Source organism: Zingiber officinale, chromosome 8B (assembly GCF_018446385.1).
Source record: "Zingiber officinale cultivar Zhangliang chromosome 8B, Zo_v1.1, whole genome shotgun sequence".
Classification (NCBI taxonomy): Eukaryota; Viridiplantae; Streptophyta; class Magnoliopsida; order Zingiberales; family Zingiberaceae; genus Zingiber; species Zingiber officinale.
The window spans coordinates 60,417,670-60,435,128 of NC_056001.1; the positions used below are offsets into that span (position 1 = coordinate 60,417,670).

At 36.9% G+C, this 17,459-nt stretch overlaps 1 protein-coding gene and 1 long non-coding RNA gene across 3 annotated transcripts; one reads left to right on the forward strand and one right to left on the reverse strand.

Annotated features, from left to right (window-relative positions):
- Window positions 1-5,309: 5,309 nt before the first annotated feature.
- LOC122014455 lies at window positions 5,310-10,955 on the forward strand. Its single transcript, XM_042570686.1, has 3 exons — window positions 5,310-5,787; window positions 9,662-9,923; window positions 10,036-10,955. Exons 1-3 carry the CDS (start codon window positions 5,415-5,417, stop codon window positions 10,727-10,729), a joined length of 1,329 nt encoding a protein of 442 aa, XP_042426620.1. The 5' UTR covers window positions 5,310-5,414; the 3' UTR covers window positions 10,730-10,955.
- A 1,498-nt stretch (window positions 10,956-12,453) lies between these two features.
- LOC122016856 lies at window positions 12,454-14,853 on the reverse strand. Of its 2 annotated transcripts, none has more exons than XR_006121208.1 (2): window positions 14,500-14,853; window positions 12,454-13,318 (listed from the first exon to the last, which is right to left on the reverse strand). It is a non-coding gene; the product is annotated as an uncharacterized LOC122016856 (long non-coding RNA). The 2 variants fall into 2 exon arrangements; XR_006121209.1 differs by having other exon boundaries at window positions 12,454-14,419.
- Between the last annotated feature and the right edge of the window lie 2,606 nt (window positions 14,854-17,459).

Here is a 17,459-nt window from a genome sequence, read left to right on the forward strand (position 1 = left end):
CCCCTAATTCAGTAGGCTTTTCGATTAGATCTGACCCGAGTTCGGATTTGATTTTTACTTGATCCTCGAGCACCATCGGCTCCTCGTGAAGTTTGATCAACTGGGTCCAAAGCTCATGTGCATCTTTGTACTTTTCTAGTCTGCATAAAACATTGTTAGGTAAAACATTACAAATAATTTTACTTACATTTGTGTTTAGTTCTGAGTTCTGAGAAGGTTTTCTCAATATCAGCCAATAATCAAAGTTTAGACTTCCTAAGAAACATTCCATTCTTCGCCTCCAGTAGTTGAAATCTTGATCGTAAGGTGGTGGTTCGTTGGGGTTCCATCCTTCTTGAAGAGGCATTGATCTTGCACACATGGAAACAGAGAAAAAGTCTCAAGACTTGGTCTTGGATTAGCAGTGTTGGAAAAAAAAATTCACTATTTTTTTTTAAAATAATAAAATATTGTTAAAATATTAATAAAAAATATTATCTCAAATTTTTTGAAAATGTAATATTTTGTCGATACTAAATAATGGTGAAAAGATGACGATGTATTTTTCAAAACCAGTTTTGGAGGGAAAAAAACGAAAGGCGTAAGGTTTTATTTTAAGAACGAACGATATCTAATATTTCTTTAAAAAGACCCCCCTTTGTCTGATTGGTGGTTGCACCAAATCAGAGCGGTACCTGCTCTGATACCACTTGTTGGATCGTGATGTTTCGATAGAGGGGGGTGAATATTGATTACGAAAAATTCTTTCGAAAAGAGTTTACTTGGTAAGCAATGCTTGTTGGTGCAACCTTAGGTCAAGGTTGACCTGGTTGACCCGACTCGAGGTGACTTGACTCGAGTTGTATTTTGATGTTTGACTTGGGAAGATTGTCGGTGCAACCTTAGGTCAAGGTTGACCTAGTTGTGTTGCATGTTGATGTTTGACACTCGTGAGAGAGTTGTATTCTTGATGTGGGACAAGAATAGATGTTTGGGAGATTATTGGTGCAACCGTAGGTCAAGGTTGACCTGGTTGACCTGATTCGGGAAAAAGTCCAAGTATGGAGACTTGGCACTGGAAAAGTCCAAGCAGGGAGCTTGGCACGCGAAAAGTCCAAGTATGGAGACTTGGCACTGGAAAAGTCCAAGCAGGGAGCTTGGCACGCGAAAAGTCCAAGTATGGAGACTTGGCACTGGAAAAGTCCAAGTATGGAGACTTGGCACGGAGAAGTCCAAGCAGGGAGCTTGGCACGAGGAAAAGTCCTAACTGGATGTTAGGCGGTGTGGAAAGTCCCGTGAGTAAAGCAGCAATGGAAAAGTCCTAATCGATGTTAGGTAATGAGAAAGTCCTAACTGGATGTTAGGCGTGTGGAAAGTCCGTGAAGTCAGGCAGTGGGAAAGTCCTAACGGGGGTCGGTTGGAAAGTCCCGTGAGTGAAACCAGCAAGGAAAATCCGATGGATCGTGGATGATCGGACTGTGTTGGAAAATCCGATGGATCGTGATGATCGGACTCGGTGTTGGAAAATCCAGATGGATCAGTGGGACTTCTGGTGTTGGGAAGTCCAAGTAGGTCAAAGGATTGACCGGACACTGTGGGGAGTCTTAGCAGTCAAGGGAGTGACCGGATGCTAGCATGATGAACCAATAGGTCAAGGTTGACCGGATATTGGTTTGAAGTCTTGGGACTTGGTTTGGGCAAAATCCTGGATCGGTCACCGACCGATCCAAGGATACCTGTTTGTTCCGATCGGCCCGTGACCGATCGATATCAACATCGATCGGCCCGTGACCGATCGCCAGCTTAACAGAGGCGAAAAGCAGCCGATCGGTCCACGCATCGATCAGATGTCCCGATCGGCCGGGGACCGATCAGAGACGATGTCGCGGAGGTGAAGGCAGGGATCGGTCGCGGACCGATCCACAGGTCTCCGATCGGTCCACGCATCGATCGAGTACGCATGAGGCTCGTCAGATCGATCGATCGGCCCGGGACCGACAGACAGTCCCGATCGGTCCGTAGACCGATCGGTTCTGCTGTTGCGACGCAACGGCTAGTTTCTCCGCTGTTTCCTTCGTATAAAGGGCCGAGGGCTTCTGCAGGGCGATCTTCTTCTTTTCTTCTTGAGCTTCGCTCTTCGACTGAGCTGGTGTGCTCTTGAGCTTTGAGCTCTTCGTTTCTGAAGCTTCGTGAGTTTTCTAGCTAGGCTTGGATCTGAGAAGCTGCTGCTTCATCAAGGTTCCAGTCGACAACAAGAGGCAAGCAAGTGTTTTACAATTTCTATTGTTCTTGTTTGTTGTCTCTATTGTTGTACTCCTTTGTTTGCTGTTGCAAAAGATTGTGGTGAGGTTTCTCCACCCACAAGGAGTATATTATTAGCCGGTTCTCCGGGGACTCATCCACCGACGGATTGAGAGGCTTCGTCCACCTTACGGACACGCCGAGGAGTAGGAGTATCATCTCCGAACCTCGTTACATCGACGCGTTGAGGTTTGATCTTCTTGTTTTCGTTTCCTTGTTTGTTTTTCCGCTGCGCTAACGAATTGTAGGAAGAAACGCGATCGATTTGGGGTCGGCTATTCACACCCCCCCTCTCTAGCCGAGTACGAAGAGATCCCAACAATGCTAACACAGACCAATTTTACTTGGTTCGGAGCATGTGTCGACTCCTACTCCAAGGCCCGCACTCGTTGAGTGCTTTCGGTGGGCAATCACTAGCAGTTCGAAAATTATTACAAATTAAGTGCTGAAATGCTGATAAAAAAGTAATACCGACAAAGGAATAAATCGAAAAGGAAAAAGTGTGTTGTCGGAGCTTCGTTATCATCGCAGGAGCGCAGAGCAGCAGAGCAAGCAGTAGAAGATCTTCTTATCAGTTGTTCATCTGAGCTCCACCCCTGACCCTTCTTTTATATGAGGCTCGGGGCGCCCCGGATCCCTTCCAGGCGCCCTGGTGCGACGTGGCAGGTCCAACTAGCGAGCTCCACGTGGCGACGACGCGTTCAAGATAAAATTGCCTCCTAGGCGCCCTAACCACCTTTCTCCAGAGATTCCTTCTCCTGCAAGACAAGGTTAGTCCGAGACAAATATATAATATGTTTCCTGCAAAACAAAGTGTTAGCCCAGTTTTATAAATTCAATATCAAGAGTATGACTTAGATTCCGTCTTTCCGAGACCAGAATCTAGTCACGATCTCGACTTAGATATCCGAAATGGATCTAAGCCGGATCGACGCCTAATGTTCCCTTCCCGGGAATGCGCTCTCACAGTCACTCCCTTCCAGTGACTTACCTTTACTCATCTGCTAGACGTCCGGTCAGCCCTTCGACCCGTCTAGACTTCTCGCCAGCTATCTGGTCAGCCCGTCGACCTAGCTGGACTTCGTGCCAAGCGTCCGGTCAGCCCGTCGACCCGCTTGGACTTCGTGCCAAATGTCTGGTCAGCCCGTCGACCCATTTGGACTTCTCGCCAAGAGTCCGGTCAGCCCGTCAACCCGCTTGGACTTCGTGCTAGACATCCGGTCAGCCCGTCGACCTATCTGGACTTAGCCTGTACACTCGATTAGAGTGTTAGATAACGAAAAACATAACTTAACCTTATTTGTCATTCATCAAAACCTGGGTTGAATCGTTAGTGCTAACCGCACCAACACTTAGACGACCAATAAATGCTCCAATTAGGTAATGTGAAACTATGACAAACACGCATATCAGAAGAAGAAGACCATAAAAGACTTAATTAGTCATGGAAAACCAAGATAAAATTTATTTAAATATAGATAATGGTACAGTTGGAGATAGAGCTTAATGGCGTAAAAAAATCTATATAGCCGACCCCACCTAGTGGGATAAGGCTTGATTGTTGTTGTTATTATATTTTTTTAATATGGTATGATTATTTCATCATGATTTGCCACAATAATAAAGATTGACTCAATGATGGTAATGAGTCCCTATAAATAGTGGCCTTTAGGATCTCTAAACATACCGACCTTTCAAGAATAACAATATCATCTATAGAAAAGGTTTGGAGTATTTAGAAGGCTCTAAAACATTAAGCATCAAAAGAGGTGACAAGCGTTCTTCAAATATTAATGGCTGGAGGTAACAATCGATTTATTTTTCCGCATTCAGTTATCATGTTTATTTAGAAACAATCATAGTCTATTATTTCTAACATATTCTTCATATTCTTAGGTATTTTCGGGGCAATTAATTTTAAAACTTTTTATTTTCTTCTACTTCATCTCTAGAGCTACGTGCATACTCTGATACTGATTGGGTTGGTGATCCTACAGATCACAAATCTACCATTGACTTTTATATTTTTCTTGATGATTCCCTCATTTCTTGGAAAAGTAAGAAACAAGATATTATTTATAGATCTTTCACAAAAGTTGAGTACCGTGTCATGACCTCAACTACTTGTGAGATAGTTTAGTTGCATTGGTTGTTTATCGATATGAGTATCTCTCTTGATCAACCTACTCCATTATATTGTGATAATCAAAGTGTTATTCAAATTACGTGCAATTTAATTTTTTATGAGCGAACGAAACATATTGAAATTGATTGTCACATTACTCATCATCATCTCTAGCACAACCATCACATTATCATTTGTTCCTTCTAATCTACATATTGTTATATATAATTATCAAGGCGCATTCTACTTCACGCTTTCATTTATTATCTGATAAACTTTCAATACTTCTAATTGTAGTATTATGAGTTTGAAAGGGGATATTAAATTTTATTATTATTATTATTATTATTAAACTTTTCTATTTATTAGCTATTAAAAATAGATTAGTTTTTTTTCTTTATTTTTAATATTTAACTTAGTTATATATAAATATTTTATGGTATAACTTTTAATGTATTGAGTAGTTAATAAAGCGTCTTAGTTATTTTTGTCTCTTGATTTCTACCCATCCAATTAATTCAAAAAGTGAACAGTTCGTCTATACTGTTTCTCACGATAATTTGCCCAATAATCAATTTTTACAGTAAAAATCTATTATAAAATGTAACTTAAAAGATACTAAATTTCTAGATCGTGCAGGAATACTTTCTAATTTATAATGATAGATGAAAAAATTCAATAAGATTAAATTTATTATTTTCTTTTTCATTATAAAATGTGACCTTATCCCTGCCGCCTGAGGGGCAAACAACAAAGTTTTTAAAACGTGCTATATTACAATTGTGTTTTTATTTTTTATTTATTATATTTTTATAACACTTAAATTAAGACCCGTTCAACAATGGCTCTTACGTAATTATATTTAAATGAGAGGGCGATTACAAAAAGGGGGCGGATTCCAAAACCCTTAAACCGGAGCAGAAAACGCGCAGATACCTTCACATCCGCGGAGACCCACCGCCAGTGGTGCCGTGGTTGGCGACGACTCCAGTCGAGTCAACAAGACGCCATGAGGCCCCGCGAGCGAGAGGAAGACGAGGGGGCGCCGACGTCACGGGAACCCTCGCCGGCGCCTCCCCTACGCCGCCCTGGCGGTGGTCTCAGCAGTATGGTGGTCCGCCCGCCGGAGAGAAACGGCGGCGGCGAGGACGCCGAGGAGCCACGGCATGCCTCCGCCTCCGAGGGCCTCCGACACGACTCTCCTGATCAGCAACGCCGGGGCTCGCCGCTGGACGAACGCCGGCGCGACTTCTCGCCGAGTCTGCGTGGCCACGACTCTCCGCCGTCATTCCGTCGCCGGGGCTCCTACCTTGACGTACGCCGCCGTGGTGGGGGCTCGCCGGGGTTGACCTCCCGCTACCAGTGGTTCCGCGGCGGTCCAGGTTGTCATCTATTTTCTTGCCCTCGAAAACCCTAATATTTGTTCTGATTATACCAATAAATTAGGATTTTGATTAGTTGATTATAATTGTAGCACAGGTAATATAGATTTACACCTATTGAGATTTTTCCTATCCCAATTTTAGCTTTCTTTCCTTTAACGAAGCAGTTACTTTTTTCTTACAGATATATTTTCTAGTACACCTCTTGGCTGGCCAGATGTCCTTTAGTGTCATCATGCTAGATTTTTTTTAAAAAAAAAATCCAGCAGGCTTTTTCTTCAATATCTTTCCTGTATTCTTTAACAATTCAGTTTACTAGTGATCTAGTTAAATTATGATTCAATTATGATGGGAGGAATAGAGTCTTTTTTTCCATCAGACAAGTAAAAAGATATGTATGATCTGATGATCTATTAATATTTGCCCCCTCTTCCTGTTATGATTTAACTCCGTATCTAATAGTAGAAATTTACCTACATTAAACAAAAGCAAGTCTTTTGGTCTTAAAATGCCTGTGCCAGGTGGATATGGTTACTTATTACAATGTACACACCTGACCATCATATACATGATTGAATCCTTTAAAATGTGTTTTATTTCCCACTTGAGTATTTTATCAAGTTGGCATTTTTTTTTACTTTTCAACAATTCAGTGAATATGTTCCTCTTCTAAAACGTTATGTTCTTCGCCCTGTAATAACCTATTCAAATCGGAAGATGGTGTGATTCAAATACTGGCTACCTCCTGGTAATATTATATGCACAAGGGTCTCAATCTTAGTTCCTTTCAGTGCCTAGTCTGATTGAGACCATTAAGACTAGACAGAAAAACTAAACTGATCTGACCTTAAAAATCATGTTTTCTTGAGTTTTGGTCTGGGTATTTTGTTTTATATATTTTGATATTGGGTTTGTGAAGGATTTCATGGTTTACGTAAAAAAAAAAAAAACTGGAGCTCTTATAGTCGGTGTATTCTTGCAGCTCATTCTTCTTTCCATTTTCTTGCATTGAATCACCTCTTTGTTAATCTGAGAGAGGAGAATAAGACCTTTGATGTTTTGATGTTGTGCCATAGCCATTACTCCTGAGAAGTGGACTATGTTACCTTCTTCGCCATGGATCAGACACCATGGACTTGCAAGAACATAAGGAAGTGCCTCAGGCCAATTTTTAATACATTTAATATATCATGTTTGATTGCATTTTGACATTGGTTCTAACATCTACATACTTCCAATGTTGTGCATCACACTGACACTCGATCATTGGTAATGTGTATTTGGTTAGTCGGTTGATTTGGCAATTGTTGTTTTTTAGTCTTTCAATTAGAACTTGACTTTGAATGAGATGTCAGAATCTTCTGCTGGTTTGTCTATTTACACTAGTTGTTGGGGTAAGTGAGCGTCCAATGACCACTTAAATAGTAATAAAACAATTGATTTTGGGTCATTAATTTCAATCCTAGCTCGTCTCCATATCATTCTCTTGTTGTTTTTGCTTTAGTTGCTGATGTTGGGAGATTAAGCCGTTGGGATTATGGTAAGCTATTAAGTGTTAGTAAGAATAACAGACAAGCTGAGTTCCTGTTTAGTAACCCATGCTAGATAGGTGACTCTTTTACTGTATACATAAGTAGACAGGAATTGCTGGGGATTCTTACTAATGGATCTTGATACCTGTGAACTATTCATAAAAGTCTAGATAATTTAAAAGTTTTAGATTGGCAACTTGAACCATTTATTTATCCGATAGTTGTTTCCCTGAAAAAGAAATTTCTCTAGGATTCCTATGGTTTTGAGATTTAGTAGGATGGACTTTTCTTATTCCATGTTTGTGTTTTATCTATGACTTCTCCACATTTGGTTCTATTTATGTCATTATGTGCTTTGAAATAACACTCTTCCCTTCAAATCGCATAGTGAATAGCTAAAGGTTTGTTGTAACTGCATGTTTATTATGTTTATTCAAGATTATTTGAAATATGTGCAAAATGAGGTTACTATAGATACCAAAATTTTGTTTACATATTTCCTAAGTTGTATGTTTACTACTGGCCAAATACTTCTAGCTCCATGATTTGGAAAATTGAGAGTGAAACTTGCTATTGTCCTGTAACAGTTGTGAAGTTGGCTGCTGGCGTGCAGATAATTGGCATGTTGGCAAGGTCATATTATACATGTCTTGGAAAAAAGATGTTTGAAATCATTATGGAAATGGGATTTTGGGATAACCATGGGCTTTTGGATGAAAGCGGCCAAAATCATTTTTTTTCCCTTTACATCGGATGTTTAAGGTTCTGGCAGACTGCATGCTGCAAATAGTGCATCTTGCAAACTACATAGGCTCTTGAACAGATTGCTAAATTGAATTGCAGTTTTTCTAGAAACTTGGATTACTGGTTGAAGACAGTGAGAAATTTGTTTTCTTTACAGTAATTGATTCTGATATCTGAGTGAAAATATAGCAGATGGTTTAATTGCTGGGCCTTCACAAGCTATTTGATATGAAACATGGCCCATTGGATTTTTAACCTTCTCAGGCCACTCAGAATGATTATTTCTAAGTTGAACTTTCATAGCTTGCCCACAGATTGCTTTACTTAATCTACTTGTTGGTGATTTTAGTGTGATAAGGAAAACAAACTGGTCACGTTAAGTTTTACAGATCTTTTTTGGTATATTTTGATGAAGATAACCCACATTTTCTGGAAGTGGTCATTACGTGCTATGATAAATGTTGTTAAGTTGTTGATTTTCTGAAGAAAGTCTGTTTAAGATTTTTTGAGCTGATGGAAGAAATACTTAATGCTAAAGTTTTCTGAATGGACAATTAGATGATCAGTTATGACTTCTAACATGGCTAGGTGATTTTTTCCACCTCCAAAGCAGATAGCACAAAAAACTGGCAAGAGATAAGAATAGTTCCTATACTTGGAAATGGTTGTTGCAAAATAGAAGCAGGAATAACTATTCCTTCCAACACTAGTTGCACAATACGTTCAATCTTTACCTGCACAGAAGCTTCCATGAAAGGCACTGCAATAAAGTATTTCAAAATCATCTGCCGTAGTTGCACAAGAATTTTTTTCTAGAATATCTAGATGGGGTGATACTATTATTCATTTGTATGTGAAGTTGAGAAAGACATTGGGCTTAGAACAGTTTCATCATATGGTTAAGTAGGTGGGCTTGTCTTTTCTCTTAAACTTCTCTCAGCATATACATACTGAATAATCAAGGTATAAAATATTCTGTTTAGCAATGGGACCATACTTTATGCAGTGATGGTTCAGGGTGGATTAAGTTGCAAAAGTTTCTTCGAAATGGATAACATGTCATTGCGACTTCAACATGTTACTTTCTTGCGCAAAGAAAGAGTGACTGTTGAGTTTGATTTTTACGGTCAGTGCCCATATTCTAATTGGCAACAATCTCAGAACCTCAGTGGACGGGGAGTTTATCAGCAATACTAATCGGCAATCTGCTTGAAATAGAGTTTTGGCACTTAATTTCACCAAAGTCTGTTGGGAGCCGACTAAATTTTTTAATGTGGCTTGTCATGAGGAAGTTATCTAACTGTTGATAACTGTGAAGTTTGACATTGAATTCTGTTGATATGTAAGATTGATTTTGCTCTAAGCCAAAGTGATTGGATCCAGTTTTTGGTCACACATAATACTGGATAGGTAATTGCGGACAAACTGCTAATGTTGCATCTTCACTTTCTCTGCATGGGGTACCTAAAAGTGCTCTGCTCGCCTGATAGATGTGATTGATCCTGAAGGACATTTTTGTACTAACTAAACATTTTACAGTAGATTTCATTTATGATTGGTAGTTTATTGTTTATTTCAAGACAGTTTTCTCAATGCAGGTTCTCTTTCTCCTCATGGACGATTTGAAGCTCAGCATACTCCAGATTTTGACAGTCCAATGAGGCAACACTTTGGGCGAGGTTTCCGGGGTGGCAGAGCTGGTGGCAGGTTTCGAGAGGTTTCACCTGTTGGGCATGGAAGGGGCCAAAGGTCAGGAGGCAACAATGCTTCTAGGTGGCCAGTTTCTGAAGGTGAATATGTTCACAGAAATGATCCAAACTTGTCCCCCCGAGAAGGCGACTGGATCTGTCAGAACCCCTCGTAAGTTCTGTCAATCAACTTAAGGATGTTATTTATAATCCACTGTGTTCATCATGTACTAAATATTGTTTTATAAGCTTTTAATTTTTTTCCCCCCTCTTTTATGTTGCAGTTGTGGGAATCTGAACTTTGCACGGAGAAGTCATTGTAACAACTGCAACAAGTATCGCTATGGACCTGAATATCATGGACCCAGCCGTAGCCCACGGAGGGGCTACATAAAATCTCCTCCCATCCGTAAGTCTCCACCAAGAATTTTAGGTCCTACTGACCGTGTTACCCGTGATGACTTGGACAGATATAGATCACCTCCTCGCAATTGGGATGTTGAAGATTCTAGGGACTTTAGACCTAGGGACTTCAAACCTAGGCTGCTAGCCCCAGCACGGGGTGGTAAATTTGCAGATACTATGCACAGGGAAAGACCAGATTATTATGAGGGGATGGAGTATCGGCAAAGACACAAGTTTGATTGGCCTGCACATGGGTCAGAGATGAGAGACAACAATAGAGATGAACTTGTTCCAGACAGGAGAGGTTATGATCGGCGCCCTATGTCGTCTCCTAGAAGGTGGTTTTCAAGGGAGAGGAGCCGCTCGCCAGTAGGTGACCGTCCAATGAGGAATTCCTATATGGGTCGAGGGCGAGATGACCAACATGATTCATACTTGGGTCGCAGTTGGGCTGAAGATCTGAACGTGGTTCGTGGGAGGGGTTATCGCCAAACTTCTAATTCCTTCACAGGTCGTGGGGCTCATATTGACCGACGAGCCATCGCCAGAGGCAGGAATGATCATAACTACTGAGCCTCAAGGACATGGTGATGTATTCCTTGCGCCTAGTTGCAAAATCATGTACGACTGAGCATTGCTTTTCCGATGGGAATGAATCCATGAATACTGGGAAGTCTTCAAGCTCGCTCAGCCAGTTTTTGTTGAACCGTTAATGAGACTCTTGTTGGATGTACTTGCTTTGTAGACCTTGATGATTGTCATGCAGACTTTTGAGAACAGCGTTTCATCTGATTCTCTACATCAACATGGTTTTGTTGTTTTCTGCATTGATTGAAAAGCCCAATTTGGAAGCTGTTTAGCTGAAGCTGTGGGGCTTGTTCGACTGAAACCTTCCTTTCCTTGCCGAGACAAGTTTGCCATGCAGCAATTGAGAATCCTGTTTTTAGCGAGGCATTCAGCATCCAGCATCCAGCATCCAGCATCCAGCATCCAGCATACATTGTTAAGAATTCGGGTAGAAAAGCCTTCAAATTCTTCAGCTTTTTTTTTTACAGGAAGAGAGAGCATTTGGCAGGTAATGCACATCTGAAGCTCTTGTGATTTCATAGGGATTGAAGATGATACCACAGCAGGCCAGTTTGTTGTTAGGATGGAACTTGCCACAGGACAGCGTTTCAGGACAGTAAATGAACTAAATATCTGTGAACAAATTTGGTATTGATAAGAATTTATTTATGTTCGTTTATTATATATAAAATTAATTAAATAAATTAAATAAAATAAAAAAGATTGAACATTAATATTTGTGAAATTTATTCATCAATAAAATTGTTATTAACATACAAAATAAATATATTTTTTTTAAAAATAAATAAATAAATAAATAAATTTATATTATCAATTTAATAAATAATCAAATAAGTTTACAATATAAAAATTTAAAATAATTAAATAAATTTAAATTAAGAGTTAGATAATCTTTAAATAAAATTAAATTTTAAACAATTAAATAAATTTAAATTAAGAGTTGGATAATATCTAAATAATCAGTTTAAGTTGAGCTTAATTAAATTCATACTTATAAAAGTAAAATAAAATTAATCTTGAATAATCATTTTCACTGTTTGATTATTTTCGTATGTTTAATTTTATTATCAACACCATAAAATTTGGCTTTATTTACAGCCAGCTGAAGGGAGATGACACGGTGAGAGCTATATTCACCATAAGCTAGAATAAATAAAATGTTATGATTAAAAACAATAGAACCTTATCACAATTTGTTTTAAAACTCTATGATTATTAAATTCACAACTCGATCCTATTGAGTCCATGAGCTCCGCTTGATTAAGCCTCTAGCCCTTGAGCACAAAGTAACCGTCCACTAAATGCACATATCAAAATACAAAATACATCTATTAAGATACCAAAATAACATGTTTAAGTTGAATCACAAGCAATGGCGGGAATTGTAGCCCAAAGCTAAAATTAATATAAGAATGGTCTCCGAACTAAAGGCTCTTACTTTTGATTCGGTAATTAAAAAATCAACATTGTTACCAATAAAATTAATATAATAATCAGTTAGCCCCGAGCTACAACCTGAGTAAGATTATGCCCGGCTCGGCCATTGATCATAAGATAAAAGTAATTTTAATATTTGATAGATACTCTAATAGCCATGAAAAATTATCACATCAAAGATATTAATAATCTTTCCTTAACATTTCTTCTTTGTTTTTCACACATCAAAAATTATCAAACAATATGTGATAAAAGCCATGTTTGTCATGAGATATTTCAATCAAGCATGGTGGTCATTACAAATAAGCAATCAAAGCGTAGAATCATACACAACTAATTCATGCATTATCATTTTTCATGGCTCATCTCCCATTTACAAACATATCCATGAAAAAAAAATACAAATCTTCATTCTATTCTTGGATTAAGAAATACTTCACGGGTTTAGCTGATACAGGAATAAGATCTGTGTAGACAATACCAAATAGTTGGAGCTAAACATCATTCAATGGCACTGGTGATGATACATTCAATTCACGTATAGTACCAGACAGCAGCCTTTAGATTTTTCTAGTGGCTGCGGAAACAAGATTTTGACACTAATTTAGGTTGTTCTTGATCAATTTCTAATTTCTAATGGTGGTTTTAGATCAGATCGGCACATGGATGAAAGCCCTGATGGGCAAAAGGCAACAAAGATATAATACGAAGAACAGAGCTTTGGATTGGATCTAGGATCGCGACGGAATTTCAAAATCGCAACAAAAACCAATTTTCTGCCAGCATACCGCAGATCTTGATCGGGGCCTCCAGCTCTAGCAGAATGGGCGGGCCGAGAAAAATCTCCTTCGGCGTGATGTAGGGTCGCCGCTCCGCATCCGAATCACCTGCGCGTTCTTCGCCGCCTTCGTCCCCTTGGATAGCAGAGCACCGCCTCGTTCATCGGCACCCTACTGCTTCCAGCGCATCTCCGCGGTCGGTTGCAGCCGGAAGAACCAGACCTGAGATGCAACGGGTTGACAATCGAAGGACGAGTTGAAGTCGATCTCGCTCTCTATCCTTCTTCGTCGCTATGCTTCCATCCCGCCTCGTTCTCCGCCGCCATCAGCCGAGGAGTCTGACGTCGACTTGGGAAACCTAATAAATCACAGGGTTTTTTTTTTAATTAATGGAAGAGGGCATCGAAAAAAATGTATAGAAGATATTCGGGTATGAGTATATAGGACGTGGCATCCGATCCGTACTCGATGCCCTCATATTTATTTATTAATTATAATTTAATTTAGAAATCAATGAAAATCATTATTTTCCATTCAAATTTGTATAAATCTTTAAATTTAAAATTCGTATTATGACGTCGTTATTTTCTTGCAGTCATAAGCTCAAAGGCAGTCACGATAAATAAAAAAATTAATATAGTTTAGAGAGGAGTCCAGATACTTAGTTTAGTCTTTTATGGTCCTCTTATAATTTACGATTAAAATTTAAGTCAAAATTAGTTAAATTTTTCATGTATTCATATTTCCATCTAAATTATAATTTTGGGTTAAAGTAGATGATCAAATATCGCGAGAGGTCGATAGGCCACCCCCACTAGATGCCATATAATTTGCCTATTATCGACGGACTTCGACCATCAGAGATCATAATTTTGAATAAGATGTGTAATAATAGGATGTTGGACTTTTAAGCCGCTTGCCATTAGCGCTTCTTGAATTTATACTAATGACTGTTAGGAAATTTTTATAAAGCTACACTGATTATCCTAGATTCAGTGTTATGTGATTCATCATTTAGCCCAAGGACTGACTCAATTGGTAAATACATGGGATAATAACTGTAGTGATCGGGATTAAAACTTGACAAAAAATTTCATCACCTCTGTAGACTGCGAATCTCCATAAACTTACCAATTTAGGTTCCTACTGAACTCAATCTCAATGGTAGGGGATAGTCACGAGAGAACCGCTAATGTGACCCTACCACATTTTCAAGATCTCTAACCCAAATAATTTATCATTGAACAATTAAGTCTTTAATTAGATGAATCATCGCCCCTAGGGCGTAGCGCAGACGGTGGGCGCATGGTATCTCTGGCGTAATGGTCAGGGGTCGATTCTCAGGAACTGACGACCTAGGGTTTACCCCGTCATGCGCCTATGACCTGTGTACCTACATGAACCTCCCTCCACATCCGTAGGGCCGGCACTAGGGGAGCCGCTAAGATAACGGATCTACCTTTAATTAGATGAATCATCATAATTAATTATTTATCAAAAAAAGGTAATTAATACATAAATATAACACAGAAAACATACCTTGTCATCAATTATCACTGACCAATGAACTTATGATTCCGATCGATCGATACAAACCTTCAATTCTCGATCTCTAATAAAGATCAAATAAAATATCGATAATAAATAATGAATAACAGAGGGAGCTCCCTTCAGTCCAAACAAAGACGGCATGAGACCTGAGTTACCTCCTGCATCATTCACTCATCTATCAAGCCATCGCTTGATACGTGGATGAATGAGTCAGCAGTCAATCAAATCACATCTTCATCTAAGAATGGACGGAAGAAAGCTCTCTCTAATCTCTAATCTCTAATCGAATGCAAACCCTAAACAATGGCACTCAAATCTTAGAGGGCACAGGAAGCAACCTTGTGGTTTGCAAACCTGAAGAGGGGGGGTCTTTAAATAACAAAAAAAAAAACGCATATGACAATCACATCAAACATTAAAATTATTAATTTATTAGAGTTTATTTCTACGTTCCATAGGCTTACACGTAAATTTATAACATACAAATTTATATATCATTATGGATTAAACTTAATAAAGTGATGTAATAGAGAGCTAAAGTTATATATATATATGCTTGTGGTTTGTCTAAGGTTTAGGTAATGAAATTGATAGTTGCCACTCTAATTTGTACTGAAGATTAGGTTAGAAATACCATCAAAGTTTCATATGAAAACTATCATGAATTTAAAAGATAAAAACTATCTCTATAAATGATAAAAGATAAAAACTATCTCTATTCGTATGAGATATTTTAGGTAAATTCAAAAATAAATCTATAAGAGCTTAGACATAAAGTGGATAATATCATACTATTATAGATAAATGAAATCTTTTAGCCATAACAAATGATATCAGAGTGAGGTTGTTCTGTACTGGACTAATCGTCAAAAGAAGTATGAGTCAGAGTCATAGTCCAAATCATATATATCATATAGGATGGTATTGAACAAAGTTAAGGAGAGGCCTAAGACAAGTTAAGAGGGACTGGATGCTTGTGAGGGGGTCCGGAATAAGTCAAGAATGATCGGATACTTGAGAGGATGCTTGAACTATGAAAGTAATGATGATTTTTCATTTAAGAGAAAAAATATTGGGAATATAATTAAATTTCTATATTAAAAATATATAGAAAAGATCATAAATTTAAAAGATGAAAGATATCTTTATTGGTATGAGTACTTTTGGATAAAATCAAAAAATAAATTTATAAAGACTTAGATTAAAATAGATAATATTATACTATTATAAAAACTATAGGAATTCTTTTAATCTGACCATTAAAGTATTTGTGCACTTAAAATTGGTTGTTAATCTCCTAATTATTATTTATATTCTGATCTTAAAACAGTAGTGCAAACATGCATAACTATTGCAAATTGGCCCTGTGGGATCTAGTTTTTTTAACTTAAAAAAAGAATAAAAATGGGAGGTGGATTCATTGAGTTGGATAATAAGGTCAAAATATGATAGAGGACAAGAGTGAAATGATCAGATGGGTCTGGTCGAAAATGAAAGTTTGTAGATGAATTATATTTGATTCCAGTTGTCTGCTACATACACATATTGACAATTGTTTAATGTTCAAAGTTATATCTAAAAAATATTGACAAAATAATAATAATAATGATTTGATTGATTTTTTTTAATTCTAAAGTGCTTTTTTTAATGTTGTTATTGAATTAATTTGATCATTTTTGAATAAGTTGACCCAATTTGATTCACACGAAGAGAATTTTATGTAAAGCTAGTTCATGATGTTTTTAAATTCCTAATATTAATATAAAAAATAAAGAAAATATAGTTTGTTAATCAACAGATGCACTTAGAGTGCGTTTGGTTTAAATTATCATATATAATTTTTGTTATATAATTATTAAGTAATCACATAATTAAGGTTAAGGGAAATAAAATATAACCAAATGTTGTTTGGTTCAACCTAGATAATGCAACAAAAATTTATTTGTTTGAAAGTTTTAATGAATAATCTATTTTAATATTTTACTATATTACCCTTAGTTACAAAATCAACCATATATATTATTATTATTATTATTTTTAAACTCTAGGTTTTTTTATTTTTTATTTTTCACATTTTTTTTATTTTTATGTGTATTTTTTTTTTTACATTTTTCTTTCTATTTTTTATTTTTTATATTTTAATTTTTTTTATGTTTTATATATATATATATATATATTTAATTTTTTAACATTTTTTTATAATTTTTTACGTTTTTTTATTTTTTCTGTTTTTTATTTCGCTTTTTTAACTTTGTTTATGTTTTTTCTATTTTTTTAAATTTTTATGTTTTTTTACAATTTTTTTATTTTTTTTAAATTTTTTATTTTATTTTTTTATTTTTTATATTTTTTTCTTTACACTTTCCTTTTTTATCACATTTTTCTCTTATTCGAGAATATTTTGGGTAAAAAAATTTCTTTAACCCCGAAATAAAAAAAAATCTCAATTTTCCGAGGTTTCCGATTCCAAATTGCATACTCCTTTTGCTGACATCAGACATGAAATATTACTAGAATCATCAATTATCTAGATCAAACAGGATTTTTGTTGATAATCTTAGATGAATAATCAAGATTATCAAAGATCCCCTAACTAAACGCACCCTTAAAATTTTGAAATTCCTAAAACACACTATCCTTTTATAAAAGGGCGCACTTATTTCAAAAAAAAAAAAAAGCCCTTCCCTCCGTTCAATTCTAAATTAAGTAAAAATATATAAAACTGAACCAAAGTTAACGGGACCAAATCAAGAAATTTCATACAAAAGTCATTAATGATTCTGAAAAGTTCAATTCTTTGTTAAAATATTAAATTGGTAATGATATCCTAAATTTATCCATATTTTTTAAAAATTTAGAATTTTAATAAAAAATTAAAAATAAAAATAAAAGATTAATAAAATATATATATAATCAAAGGAACGTTTAATAAAAGTATTATATATATA